We start from the raw sequence: 12,918 nt of genomic DNA, 5'->3' as shown, positions 1-12,918 counted from the left end.
TATTAAACAATTGATAGAAAAAAACTCGAATAAATTTATATCAATATTGAGATTCAATCGCGAACTGCCTAATGCAGATCTTTGGAAGATATAATACGAATATAAACAAGATCCAATTTCTAGTCAACGGTCATCAAAATCTCTTCATCGCAGACATAAAACGAAGAGAAAGAGAAGGGTCCAATCAAATTATTAATATGAGAGAACAACGATTGACTCCAAGAACGGAGTCTTTTTCGTTTAAAATTTCGATTCCAAAATTCAATTTAAAAATTTCAAAGATACAACCAAAAATATTAAATTATTAAATGCAACCAAAAACACGAGCTAACAAAATCTCAACACTACACAATTTTGCTGAGAAAAGGTCGAAGATAGTAAAAATGGCTGCAATAAAATCAATCGATTCAAACAAAATGGGACAATAACCAAAACAGGAGAAAACGAAGCTAGATCTTCCACCTTTTATTCAGGATCTCAACTTCTTCATCGGTAACCTGACCCCCAAACACCACCTTGCTGATTCCATCCGACGGCTGCATCCATCAATCAAAAACTCAAAAACAAATTTTTTTCTTTTTGAAAAAGAAAACATTCTCACGTTTATCAATTCAGTGAGAAGCACATTACTTGGTGGGAATGGGCGGCGGAATCTGTGACGGGAGGGTTTTCCGGCAAAATCTCCGACCAATTGAGCAGATGTGCCGTAAAAGTGTGTGGCTTCCTGACTGGAGTTCCTCTCTCCATTAACACTGAAATTCAAAAGGGGGAAAAGAGAGAAGCCGGGATCTGAGGGAGGGTGGGAGTGAAATGACGCGAATGCCCCTGCGACGTGGCTGCTGGAAGTGTAACTTCGGAGAAGATTCGGAGGGCTATGGAAGGAAAGAAAAAGTGTGGAGAGCAGCAGTGAGTTTGATGGAAGTGGTATAGTAATATTCTTATTTTTTTTATTTTTTATTTTATTTGTTTTATTTTTATTTTTTTAGTTATAGTAATATTCTTGCTTTGTGGGGAAGAAGATGCAAGAGGGGAAATTGATGGAAAAGGTAGTCCACCGTAACTTATTTTGAAAAAAATCCACAAATTAATTTACGTTAATGGTTTTCTGTTTAAGTGTAAATATATTATTAAATTTGATTATATATATATATATATATATTTACTTAAACCATAAATATTAAATCCATCCATTTTCATTGCAGTCGACTCCAAACCTAAATCTCTCTTCCGTCGACCCTTTCTATTTTCTTTCCGGCGACGATTCTCAACGCAAATTGTCTTTTTCTTTCCGGCAATTCTCGACGCAGATCTCTTCCAAGCATCGACGCAAACTCAATCGTACAAATGGCTAAAAAAAATATGGTAAAGTTAACGTTTATTTCGATTTATTGCTTATGTTCGTCAATCGACTGGCTTGAAGAAGAAAAGGTCGACCCAGCTTACCCAAGCATGAGTCGACCCAACGAAAATCTCTACACGTGTTGTTTATCAGAGTGCATGTCCATTCTCAACGCAAATTGTCTTTTTCTTTCCGGCAATTCTCGACGCAGATCTCTTCCAAGCATCGACGCAAACTCAATCTTACAAATGGCTAAAAAAAATATGGTAATGTTAACGTTTATTTCGACTTATTGCTTATGTTCGTCAATCGACTGGCTTGAAGAAGAAAGGGTCGACCCAGCTTTCCCAAGCATGGGTCGACCCAATGCTTTTTGACCCAACATTGGGTCGACCCAAATGTTAGTTGCCTCTGTAATTTTTCTAATGCATTTATTTTTATTTTTAACAGGTCTATTTGCCAAGAAAACTAGACATGGATGCAATTTTCTGCTGCAAATTGACACTTGAATCGAGATATAAAGAGATTGGCGAGAAGATTCATCACTACCTGAACAACGAGGAGAGAGCAATGTTTTTTGAGCAGTCTCTTTTTGGTAATTTTGTTAGATATCACAGAAATTTAATGTTTCTAGTTAAATTATCTGGTATTTAATGAGTAATCAGATAGTTGATAATGGTAGTGATGAGTTGTGGATGGCGTGCGCAAGAAGCTGGTTAGATTTTCTTTGTTAGATTATTGTTTAATAACCGGTCTCGATTGCGCTATAAAACCTGCAGATCTACCAGATGGAGGTGTCTTTGGCTCCAAACACTTCGTTGGTAAGTTTGAGATTCTTTTGAGTGATTTGGAGGCCAAGATAACTGTCCAAGGGTAGAATGACACTAGGATAGATGTGGAGAAGTTAAAGATGGCTAAACTTTACTTCTGTTGTGCCGTCTTCGGTGAGGGTACTAGGAAAAAGACTGTGAAGATCGACCCTATATATCTAAGGCTTGTAGATGATTTGGATATGTTTAAAACTTTCCCTGGGTAGAGTAGCCTATCGTGATGCAGTCTGAGCTTTGAAGAAGAACCTTTTAGGGAGATATACTTACCTCACCGAGGCACATGGTCGAAAAGAAGTTGATGGCAGCTTCCTTCTCGGTGGTTTTGTGCTGCCTCTGCAAGGTATATCATTTTTTGAATGTTAAAGTGGATTTGTTATCTTTATTTCTACTAATAACATTGTTTGAAATTTATATTACAGATCATCGCTTATGAATATTATCATAGTGTGACACGAAAGTTTGCAAAGAAAAGGAATGTGGTGGACGGTTTGATATTGCCCAAGATGTTTCAGAGGGTGACTAACACATGACCCTCAAACCGTGCCCCATCTGCTGTTGATGTCAGTACATCCTTTGATGACTGTGCTATAGCTGTAAATAATATGAATTGATTTGATATAATAATTGTCGACGTAAATTTTTAATTTAGTTGATACATTATTAAATAAATGTAAAATTATCTTGGATGTTTGACTCATACTCATGAGAAGCTCGTTTAAACATATTATATGACAAGTGTTTTTGTTGATTCCATGCCTGATGCAGTAATCACTCGGGTACTCGAGCTGTGGAGGCAGAGTCAAACTGTCATATGTATCCAGCACCCTCTGGAGTCTCCCTCAGTTCAACACAGGCCCTTATCTCCGGATGGTTCCAGCACCCCTTCTACACATTCATCTCCGGATGGTTCCAGCACTCGTTCTGCTGATGCCACTAGATCCAGCTCCAGCACCCGTTCTCCCATATGCACGGGTCTTAGAGTCCACTTTGGACTCAATCCTTTTCCGCCGCCCATTACCCCTGGATCATCATTTCGAGAGGCGGTTGACTGCATTGGGAGGATACCATTAGATCATTGCGTCTTGAGATGAGAGCAGGATTTATTGAAACCAGAGCGTGAATCAGGGATATGAAATTGGCTTTCGATGAGCTGAGATCGAGTTTGGCCGAACAGATTAGAGTGGGTTTTGCTGAGATCAGGTCTCAGACACCAGGTTTTGCTGAGCTCAGTTCTCCGACGCCAGTGCATGAGAAGAGATATTATAGCATAGCTTATAGCAGAGGGCAGAAGAAGAAATCATCCGTACTTGAGGTAGACGTTGGTGAGTTAATTTTATTAATTATATTTATGTTTACGTAAGAGATTGATTTATTATAATTGTCATTCTAAATTTAATTTGTTTGATGTATGCTGTTAGGTATGGATTATAAAATGGCCAGAAAATTATTTCCCAGTAGTAGCCAAGCACACCAACAATCGATATTTGAGTCTAGCCTTCCAACCATAATAGAGGAATCCTCTGAAAGTGAGTATATGCAGTTTTTTGATTATATATTTATGTATAGTATAATAACAGATAAACTTTATGTTTTTAGATATTCAGGTGATGTGGTTATGTCAGGTAGTGAGGCGACTACGTCGAGAGGTTAGTACACAACATCTTATCTATTCCCTATTTGCATTAAAAATTTTATAGTTTATCATTTTACGCAGGGAACCGTCAGTTTGGGGCAATATGAATGATGGTGTGAGGCCATTTGTGGAGAGCGTGACTTTCAAGGTAAACAACTCGCTGGCCGCGAGTTAGGGCATCGATGCTCGTCCGTTCGTCGAGTAGGATTAAAGGGTTTTATGACGAATATGACAAGTCGTTCAACGGGCCCATGGCGATCGCAAACTCGCATGTCACTAACTGTGTAAGCAGTTACAACTCGTGTATATTTGTATAGTACCTATTTTTAAACTTTGAAAACCTATTCTTCTGTCGAATTCAGCACATGGGCGAATGTAGAGCCCAAAATCAATACACGTAACACCCATGCATTATTTAAATTTTTAAATAATTTATTTAAATTTAAAATGATTTTTAGTGATACATGATTTATTTAAATGTATTATTTTAAATTATTTATGTTTATGTGATGCACGTTAAAATATTTTCTCGAGTTTCATGTTTCAGGCGATTATTCGAGGTGGGATCGAGGAAAAGAGACCGGTGACGATTTTTGCTAATTTTAAAACATGGTATTTTATTTTAAGTTAAGATTGGGTCATTTTAAATAATTTATTTAGTTTTTAACATTTTATAGCCTAAATTATCTATTTAGCTATTTTATGATTTATAAACTTTTAAAAGTTTTGACACTTGTGCAAGTTATTTATATTTAGAGATTTTATTAATTAGGGGAGAGTTAGTATTTTAAATTATCTTGTTACTTATTAATTAAGCAAACTTTTCTCCTAATTAACACTAATCACACGCACACACACTTTTACACACACTAAATAACGGCAAACACACACACACACACACTTCATTATTCAGATTTCATTATTTTTGAGAGGAGAAAACTAGGGTTCTTAGTAGAGAGAGCAGCCGCCCCCTCCCTCTGATTTTCCAGCAAGATGTCGTTGAGTTTTCTTCAAAGAAAATAGCGTCACGTTCGTCTCGGATCGTCTCTCGCATCCTTCCCGCCTCGGTATCGTTGTTTCGATAACGTTAAAGATTTAAAGGCATGTATACACTCTCGTTTCTGCATCGATCTTGTCATAGTAATGATTTTTATGTTTATTGTATGAAAATCATGTGTATGTTATGTAAGAGTTTGAGCAAATATGGTTGGATCACTTTTGAAACGGTTTTTGGATCTGAAAACTCGAATTTGCTGTCTTTTTGAAAACTGCGATTTTTCGGTCAATAATTTGGAAAATATTTCAACATATGAAACGTAGAACTTTTCGATACCTTCGATTTGATATAAATTCGAAATATTTGCATAAGAAATGAGTGAGTTATGATAGTGTTCGTGGGACTGCTCAAATTGCGACTTTTATGAAAATGTGTTCTTGAAGTTATTTGTTGCAGGCTTCGTTGGACATCTCAGGGCTCGTGCTACTGCATTTAGATATGTTATGGGAGTTATTTAGATGTTATTTGGTGGTTCGTTTGGGTCGGGATAGGCTTGGTATGTAATAGAAGTCGTAGGAAGCGAAACGATGCCGAATTATGGGTTATTGTTGTATTGAAGTTACTTGTCGATGCTTAGGGACAGTTGGGGTGTTTGTACAGGGTTCGAATCAATGTAATAGCATCATAGGATGAGTCTCGAGGTTTTGGTTCATGGTCCTTAGGCTTGGATTGAAAGGGTGAATGATTAAGTTAGTGAATTTTTGTGAATTTCCAATCAAAGAGGGATACCCGGACCCCGGCACGGAGTCTGTGTCCTTTTTCCTTAAAAATACGAAATTCCAGGCCTACCCGGACCCGTACACGGACCCCCTCTTTAAAAAAATAATAATTAAGAAAATTTTTTTTTTTAGTATTTGCTTCGGGGTTCTATATCATGGTTTTGTACGATGGTTAAAATTTATTTATGTAAAAATATAGGATTTGTTTTGGGGTTCTATATCATGGCTTAGTACTGATTAGTAAACGAGTTCAAGTCCCCTGAGAGATTTATAATGTCATAAGCTATTTATTTACTTCGGTGGTGAGCACGAGTACCTACGTCTAAGCTATGAAAGATAAGTGTTTGAACTCATGTAAGTATGTTGCAGCAGCGGCCCCAAGCGAGATCCAACGAATCCCTCAACGCCAAGTAAGTATGTTCGACGTGCAAAGAAAATACTTTTAAGTTTTTGAGGTATGCTAAATGTCTTGTGACCAAATTATGTATGAGATTGGAAAGCGGTAAAGTATGACCAGGGACCAATCCACCCCGTTAAATTATGAACGGGTTTAGATCAGGATTGGAAAGCGGTAAAGTATGACCAGAGACCAATCCACCCGTTAAATTATGAACGGGGATCTAATGTATGTGGCAGTGGATCTTCCCTGTCAGCTCAGTACTGTGGTTTAGTCTGATCAGGCGTATTTATGTATGGGTCACTTGCTTTGAAACAGGCCTCTACGCAAAATTATATTATGTATGCTCAAGTATGTATGAAGTAAGCATGTTTACGAAAATTTTTATGTTAATGGCACGTCTAAGTATGTATGTACGTATGCTCAAGCTTTTATATGCGCGTTTAAGTTTCAGTATGTACGCTCTAATTTAAAGATGCATGTGATTTTATTACATATTACTCGTTACTCCAAGTGTATACGTATTGAGTCTTTTGACTCACTAGACTTGATCGATGCAGGTGAGGATGACTTTGATGAGACTAGGGATGGGGACCAAGGAGCTGGCTTGGACTGAGCAGGAGGCTAGACCCGAGAACCGCCCAAGTTTTTAGTTTTTATGAAAAGTCAAATACTCTGATTTCACGCTACTGGTTATGAGATTTTAAACAACTACTTTCGTCAAACTTTATTTTAGATCTTTTGTTGCAACTACTTTTGGGACGTACAGTTTATTTATCGAAATTTGAAGGTTCACCTTTTATTTAAGAAAATTTTTAATTTTTTCCGCAAATTTTAAGTAGTAAAAAGTACGGTACGTTACAGTTGGTATCAGAGCGGTGTTCTTGTAAAGGGTTATGCCTACTGTCAGTTGCAAGAAGCTCACGAAGTCACACCTCAAGTCAGTAAGTTTTAAAGTTTTGAATTATGTTATGAATTAAGCATTAAGTCGTGATTTCAGCATGTCCATGTTTTAAGTTCAAATTACGTACATCTTATACTATTGATATCATGTTCTTGCATGTGGGGCTTACGTGTTGGGTAAATTCTGGAACAGTATGCCTCCTAGATGTTTGATTAACCGTGAAGCTAGGGAAGAGGACCGAGAGCCTCGAGATGAGGGAAGGGCCAATCCCCCTCCTCCACCGCCAGATATGCAAGCACAGATGCTTGCAGGTATGACTCAGTTCTTCGCTCAATTTGCGGGGAACCAGGCTGCAGCTGATACGGGGGCTAGGCCCAGACCAGAGGCTGTGTACGAAAGATTTAGGAGGATGGATCCTAAGGAGTTCTCGGGGACTACTGACCCGATGATAGCTGAAAGATGGATTAAGTCCATCGAGGTGATTTTCGCTTTCATGGAGCTACAGGATGCAGACAGAGTTAGGTGTGCCACCTTTTTGTTGACAGAGAACGCTAGGCTATGGTGGGAAAGTGCGTCTGGGTCGGTTAATTTGCAGACTTTGACTTGGAACAGTTTAAAGGAGGTCTTTTACTCCAAGTACTTCACTGAGGAAGTACGCTCCAAATTGACTAGGGAGTTCATGACGCTGCGACAGGGAGACAGCAGCATGGCAGACTTTGTCAGGAAGTTCGAAAGGGGGTGTCACTTTTTGTCCCTGATAGCTAATGATGCCCAGGGGAAGCTGAGGCATTTAATGGATGGTTTGCGGCCGATCTTGCGCCGTGATGTCAGGGTTGCTGGTCCTACTACCTTTGCTATTGCCGTATCTAGAGCCTTGGCGGCAGAGCAGGACCAAAGGGATATCGAGAGTGATAAGCAGGGCAAGAGGCCCTATTAGACACCTCAACAGCAGCAGCAGCAGAGAACCCAGTTTAAGAGGCCTTTCCAGGGTCAGCAGGGGAAGAGGCCATTTCAAGGACCGCCGAAAGGCAAGGGTCCTATTCCTCAACCGAAGGCTCCTCAGAGGCCCGTTGAGTACCCAGTGTGCCTGAAGTGCAACCGCCAGCACCAGGGCCAATTTTTATATGGGTCGGGCAAGTGCTTCAAATGTGGAGCTAGTGATCACATGTTAAAGGAGCGCCCACAGTGGAAGACAGCCAACCCAGGGGAGAGTGTTCTCCATGCATGCTCAGGAGACGAACCCAGACACGACACTATTGACCGGTAAACTTATTTAATTAAGCACCGCATTATTCTTGCTATGCATGTTTTGAATTTTATTTGGGATTATTAGTGTGCTAGTTAATATTTTGGTGACTTGGGATAGAAATTTTCTGTTATGCTTGAGGTTAATGTTAGAACTTTGGGATATAAGTTTTGTGTTGTACTATCGTCTCTCGGGAAATATTTTTATAAAGAGAGTATCCACGAAGGCCTTGATAGATTCAGGGGCCACACACTCCTTTATTTCGGAGACATTCGCTAGTCAGCTGGACGTCAAGTCTATTGGACTCGACGTGAGCTATTCAGTGACGGTCCCATCAGGGGAAGAATTGTCAACTACTAGCGTGGTCAGGGACATCGATCTCGAGCTGCAAGGCCACCTAGTGTATGCCGATTTGATTGGGTTGCCGATGCCAGAGTTCGATATCAGTCCTGGAATGGACTGGATGACGAAGAACAGAGTTCTTATCGACTTCCATAACTGGATGTCGAAGAACAGAGTTCTTATCGACTTCCATAAAAGGTCGGTGTTAGTAAGACCTTTGGGTATGGAGTAGTTTCTCTTTGAGCCAGCTAGATGGAAGATTTTCCCTCGCATGATCTCGTACATGCAGGCGCGGAAACTTATTTCCAAGGTGTGTCAGGATTTCCTGGCCAGCATCATTTCAACACCTGACGTACCCACTTCGTCATTAACTGATGTACCAGTAGTAAGAGAATTTCCTGACATATTTCCGGATGACGTCACAGGCCTTCCACCAGAGAGAGAGGTGGAGTTTTTCCATTGACCTTGTGCTAGGCACTGTGCCAATCTCTAAGGCACCGTACCATTTAGCTCCAAATGAGATGTTAGAACTCAAGCAGCAGATTCAGGAGCTTCTAGACAAAGAATTCATCCGCCCTAGTTTCTCACCATGGGGCGCATCAGTACTCTTCGTAAAGATGAAAGATGGGAGCATGAGGCTGTGTATTGATTACCGAGAACTGAACAAGGTAACGATCAAGAACAAATACCCACTTCCAAGGATCGAGGACTTTTTCGATCAGTTGCAGGGAGTCACAGTGTTCTCTAAGATAGATCTTCGATCGGGGTATCATCAGCTGAAGGTAAAAGATGCAGATGTTCATAAGACAGCCTTCAGAAACAGATATGGGCATTACGAGTTCTTAGTGATGCCGTTTGGACTGACGAACGCTCCAGCAATTTTTATGGACTTGATGAATCGAGTATTTCAGCCCTACCTAGATCAATTTGTCATAGTATTCATTGACGATATTCTTATCTACTCGAAGAGCCATGAGGAGCACAACCAGCATTTGAGGACAGTTTTGCAGACCCTGCAGAGCCGTAAGTTATTTGCGAAATTCAGTAAGTGTGAATTCTGGTTGGAGAAGGTAGCGTTTTTGGGTCACATAGTGTCTAGCAATGGAATTGAGGTGGACCCAGCTAAAGTGGCAGCTGTTAAGGAATGGGTTGAGCCAAAGAATGCATCAGAGATTCGCAGCTTTCTGGGTTTAGCCGGTTACTACCGTAAGTTTATTCAGGGGTTTTCGTCGATAGCAGTGCTGCTCACTTCACTGACCAAGAAGAATGCTAAGTTCGTGTGGAATGGCGAGTGCCAGAAGAGCTTTGATACTTTGAAGCAAGCTCTTATTTCAGCGCCAGTGTTAGCCATGACATCCGGGCAAGGAGATTTTGTGTTATAAACCGATGCATCTAAGCTCGGGTTAGGCGCAGTGTTGATTCAGCATGGTCGGGTTATAGCTTATGCTTCCAGATAGTTGAAGGTGCATGAGAAGAATTATCCAACTCATGATTTAGAATTAGCCGCCGTTGTCCTTGCATTGAAGATTTGGAGACACTACTTGTACGGCGAGAAATGCCAGATATTTACTGATCACAAGAGTCTCAAGTATTTTTTCACGCAGAAGGAGCTGAACATGAGAGAGTTGATAAAGTACTACGATTGTGAAATTAGCTACCATCTAGGGAAAGCTAATGTGGTGGTAGATGCCTTGAGCAGGAAAGTTGCAGTCGTAGCTCAGTTGTCAGTACAGAAATCTCTTCAGTCAGAGATTCAGAGATTTGGGCTAGAGGTTTATCCTAAGGGCAGAGCTTCTAAACTGTCTAATTTGACAGTTCAGTCTTCCTTATTAGACCGAATCCGTAGAGAACAGCCTTCAGATGAGCAGTTGCAAAAATGGAGGCTGAAAGACGAAGCCAAGGGCAGTGTACTCTACGCAGTGTCCGATGGTATTGTGAAATACAGAGGTAGAATGTGGGTGCCTAGTGTTGATTCGATCATAGAAGATATTTTGACAGAGTCATATGCGTCTCCGTATTCCATCCACCCAGGAGGTACCAAGATGTACAAGGATTTGCAGATTTTGTATTGGTGGCCAGGTATGAAACGAGATATCCGTCGATTTGTGTCTGAATGTCTCACTTGTCAGCAAGTGAAGGCAGAGCATCAGAGGCCAGCATGGATGCTTAAGCCACTCCCTATCCCCGAGTGGAAGTGGGAGAATATCACAATGGACTTTGTAGTTGGTTTGCCGAGGTCAGTCATAGGATTTAATGCTATTTGGGTTATAGTGGATCGACTCACTAAGTCAGCGCACTTCTTGCCAGTGAACACGACTTTCTCCATGATGCAGTATGCAGAGCTTTATATCAGGGAGATAGTCCGATTGCACGGAATCCCAGTTTCTATTGTGTCCGACAGGGACCCGAGGTTATACATCGTCCTTTTGGAAAAGTTTTCATGCAGCCATGGGGACGAAGTTGCTTTTCAGTACAGCTTTTCACCCGCAGACAGATGGCCAATCTGAGCGAGTGATTGAGATTTTAGAGGATTTATTGCGAGCCTGTATAATAGATTTCCATGGGACTTGGGAATCTAAGATACATCTAGTGGAGTTTACCTACAACAACAGTTTTCAATCATCCATTGGTATGGCTCCCTACGAGGCATTGTATGGGAGGAAGTACAGATCGCCGATTCATTGGGATGAAGTCGGTGAAAGAGCAGAACTTGGTCCATAAATAGTTCAGCAAACTGCAGATGTGGTGGTCAAGATTCGAGACAGAATGAAGACCGCTCAAAGTCGCCAAAAGAGCTATGCTGACAAGAGGAGGAGAGATCTGGAGTTTGCCGTAGGTGATCATGTTTTTGTAAAGATAGCACCTATGAAGGGTGTTATGAGATTTGGGAACAGAGGCAAGCTGAGTCCGAGGTTTATTGGACCGTTTGAGATTCTTGACAGAGTTGGGACACTAGCTTATCGTGTTATCCTCCTGCCGAATCTGGCCGGGGTACACAATGTGTTCCACGTCTCGATGCTGAGAAAGTACTTGGCGAATCCTTCGCATGTTTTGAGCTACGAACAGTTACAGTTGGCTCCAGACCTGTCTTACGAGGAAAGACCTATCCAAATCCTAGACAGACAGGAGCGGAGACTTCGGAACAATGTGACCAAGCTGGTCAAAGTCCGGTGGCTAAATCAATCAGTGGAAGAGGCCACTTGGGAGACAGAATCGGATATGAGGAACGGCTACCCAGAACTGTTTGGTAAGATTTAATTTCGAGGACGAAATTTATATAAGTGGGGGACGAACTGTAGAGCCCAAAATCAATACACGTAACACACATGCATTATTTAAATTGTTAAATCATTTATTTAAATTTAAAATCATTTTTAGTGATGCATTATTTATTTAAATGTATTATTTTAAATTATTTATGTTTATGTGATGCACGTTAAAATATTTTCTCGAGTTTCATGTTTCAGGCGATTTTTCGAGGCGGGATCGAGGAAAAGAGACCGGTGACGATTTTTGCTAATTTTAAAACGTGGTATTTTATTTTAAGTTAAGATTGGGTCATTTTAAATAATTTATTTAGTTTTTAACATTTTAAAGCCTAAATTATCTATTTAGCTATTTTATGATCTATAAACTTTTAAAAGTTATGACACTTGTGCAAGTTATTTTAAATTTAGAGATTTTATTTATTAGGGGAGAGTTAGTATTTTAAATTATCTTGTTACTTATTAATTAAGCAAACTTTTCTCATAATTAACACTAATCACATGCACACACACTTTTACACACACTAAATAACGGCACACACACACACACACACACACTTCATTATTCAGATTTCATTATTTTTGAGAGGAGAAAACTAGGGTTCTTAGTAGAGAGAGCAACCGCCCCCTCCCTCTGATTTTCCAGCAAGATGTCGTCGAGTTTTCTTCAAAGAAAATAGCGTCACGTTCGTCCCGGATCGTCTCTCGCATCCTTCCCGCCTCGGTATCGTTGTTTCGATAACGTTAAAGATTTAAAGGCATGTATACACTCTCGTTTCTGCATCGATCTTGTCATAGTAATGATTTTTATGTTTATTGTATGAAAATCATGTGTATGTTATGTAAGAGTTTGAGGCAAATATGGTTGGATCACTTTTGAAACGGTTTTTGGATCTGAAAACTCGAATTTGCTGTCTTTTTGAAAACTGCGATTTTTCGGTCAATAATTTGGAAAATCTTTCAACATATGAAACGTAGAACTTTTTGATACCTTCGATTTGATATAAAATTCGAAATATTTGGATACGAAATGAGTGAGTTATGATTGTTTTCATGGGACTGCTCAAACTGCGACTTTTATGAAAATGTGTTCTTGAAGTTATTTGTTGCAGGCTTCGTTGGGCATCGCTGGGCTTGTGCTACTGCATTTAGATATGTTATGGGAGGTATTTAGGTGTTATTTGG

The 12,918-nt window shown here is 40.1% G+C and overlaps 2 protein-coding genes across 7 annotated transcripts in view; one reads left to right on the top strand and one right to left on the bottom strand.

Moving 5' to 3' along the window:
* Window positions 1-861, bottom strand: part of LOC142547319 (gamma-tubulin complex component 2) — a 39,162-nt gene extending 38,301 nt beyond the window's left edge. For 4 of the 5 annotated variants that reach the window (XR_012820653.1, XR_012820655.1, XR_012820656.1 and 1 more), the window contains exons 1-2: window positions 631-861; window positions 463-536 (exon numbers count right to left, since the gene is read on the bottom strand). Coding sequence is in view for 2 of the 5 variants with exons in the window: in XM_075655560.1 (XP_075511675.1) it covers window positions 463-536; window positions 631-747 (191 nt within the window). In the remaining 3 variants the exon portion in view is untranslated. The remainder of the gene's footprint in view (window positions 1-462; window positions 537-630) is intronic. The other variant, XM_075655559.1, reaches the window with a different exon arrangement.
* A 1,305-nt stretch (window positions 862-2,166) lies between these two features.
* Window positions 2,167-4,158, top strand: LOC142544937 (uncharacterized). Of its 2 annotated transcripts, none has more exons than XM_075651945.1 (5): window positions 2,167-2,762; window positions 2,935-3,491; window positions 3,588-3,695; window positions 3,766-3,815; window positions 3,884-4,158. In XM_075651945.1, exons 2-5 carry the CDS (start codon window positions 3,299-3,301, stop codon window positions 3,911-3,913), a joined length of 381 nt encoding a protein of 126 aa, XP_075508060.1. In that variant the 5' UTR covers window positions 2,167-2,762; window positions 2,935-3,298; the 3' UTR covers window positions 3,914-4,158. The 2 variants fall into 2 exon arrangements, with proteins under 2 accessions (XP_075508060.1, XP_075508061.1); XM_075651946.1 differs by having other exon boundaries at window positions 2,607-2,729.
* The last annotated feature ends 8,760 nt before the right edge of the window (window positions 4,159-12,918 follow it).

Source organism: Primulina tabacum, chromosome 5 (assembly GCF_025594145.1).
Source record: "Primulina tabacum isolate GXHZ01 chromosome 5, ASM2559414v2, whole genome shotgun sequence".
In the NCBI taxonomy this organism is placed as follows: Eukaryota; Viridiplantae; Streptophyta; class Magnoliopsida; order Lamiales; family Gesneriaceae; genus Primulina; species Primulina tabacum.
Note: the sequence above shows the minus strand (reverse complement) of the source record. Positions and strands in the feature narration are given on the sequence as shown.

Excerpts from the sequence above, each read along its gene's own strand:
- LOC142544937 (XM_075651945.1), top strand. The coding sequence starts at position 3,299 with ATGAAATTGGCTTTCGATGAGCTGAGATCGAGTTTGGCCGAACAGATT. Across the intron at positions 3,492-3,587 it reads CGTACTTGAGGTAGACGTTG|GTATGGATTATAAAATGGCC; the intron begins GTGAGTTAATTT and ends GTATGCTGTTAG. Across the intron at positions 3,696-3,765 it reads AATAGAGGAATCCTCTGAAA|ATATTCAGGTGATGTGGTTA; the intron begins GTGAGTATATGC and ends TTATGTTTTTAG.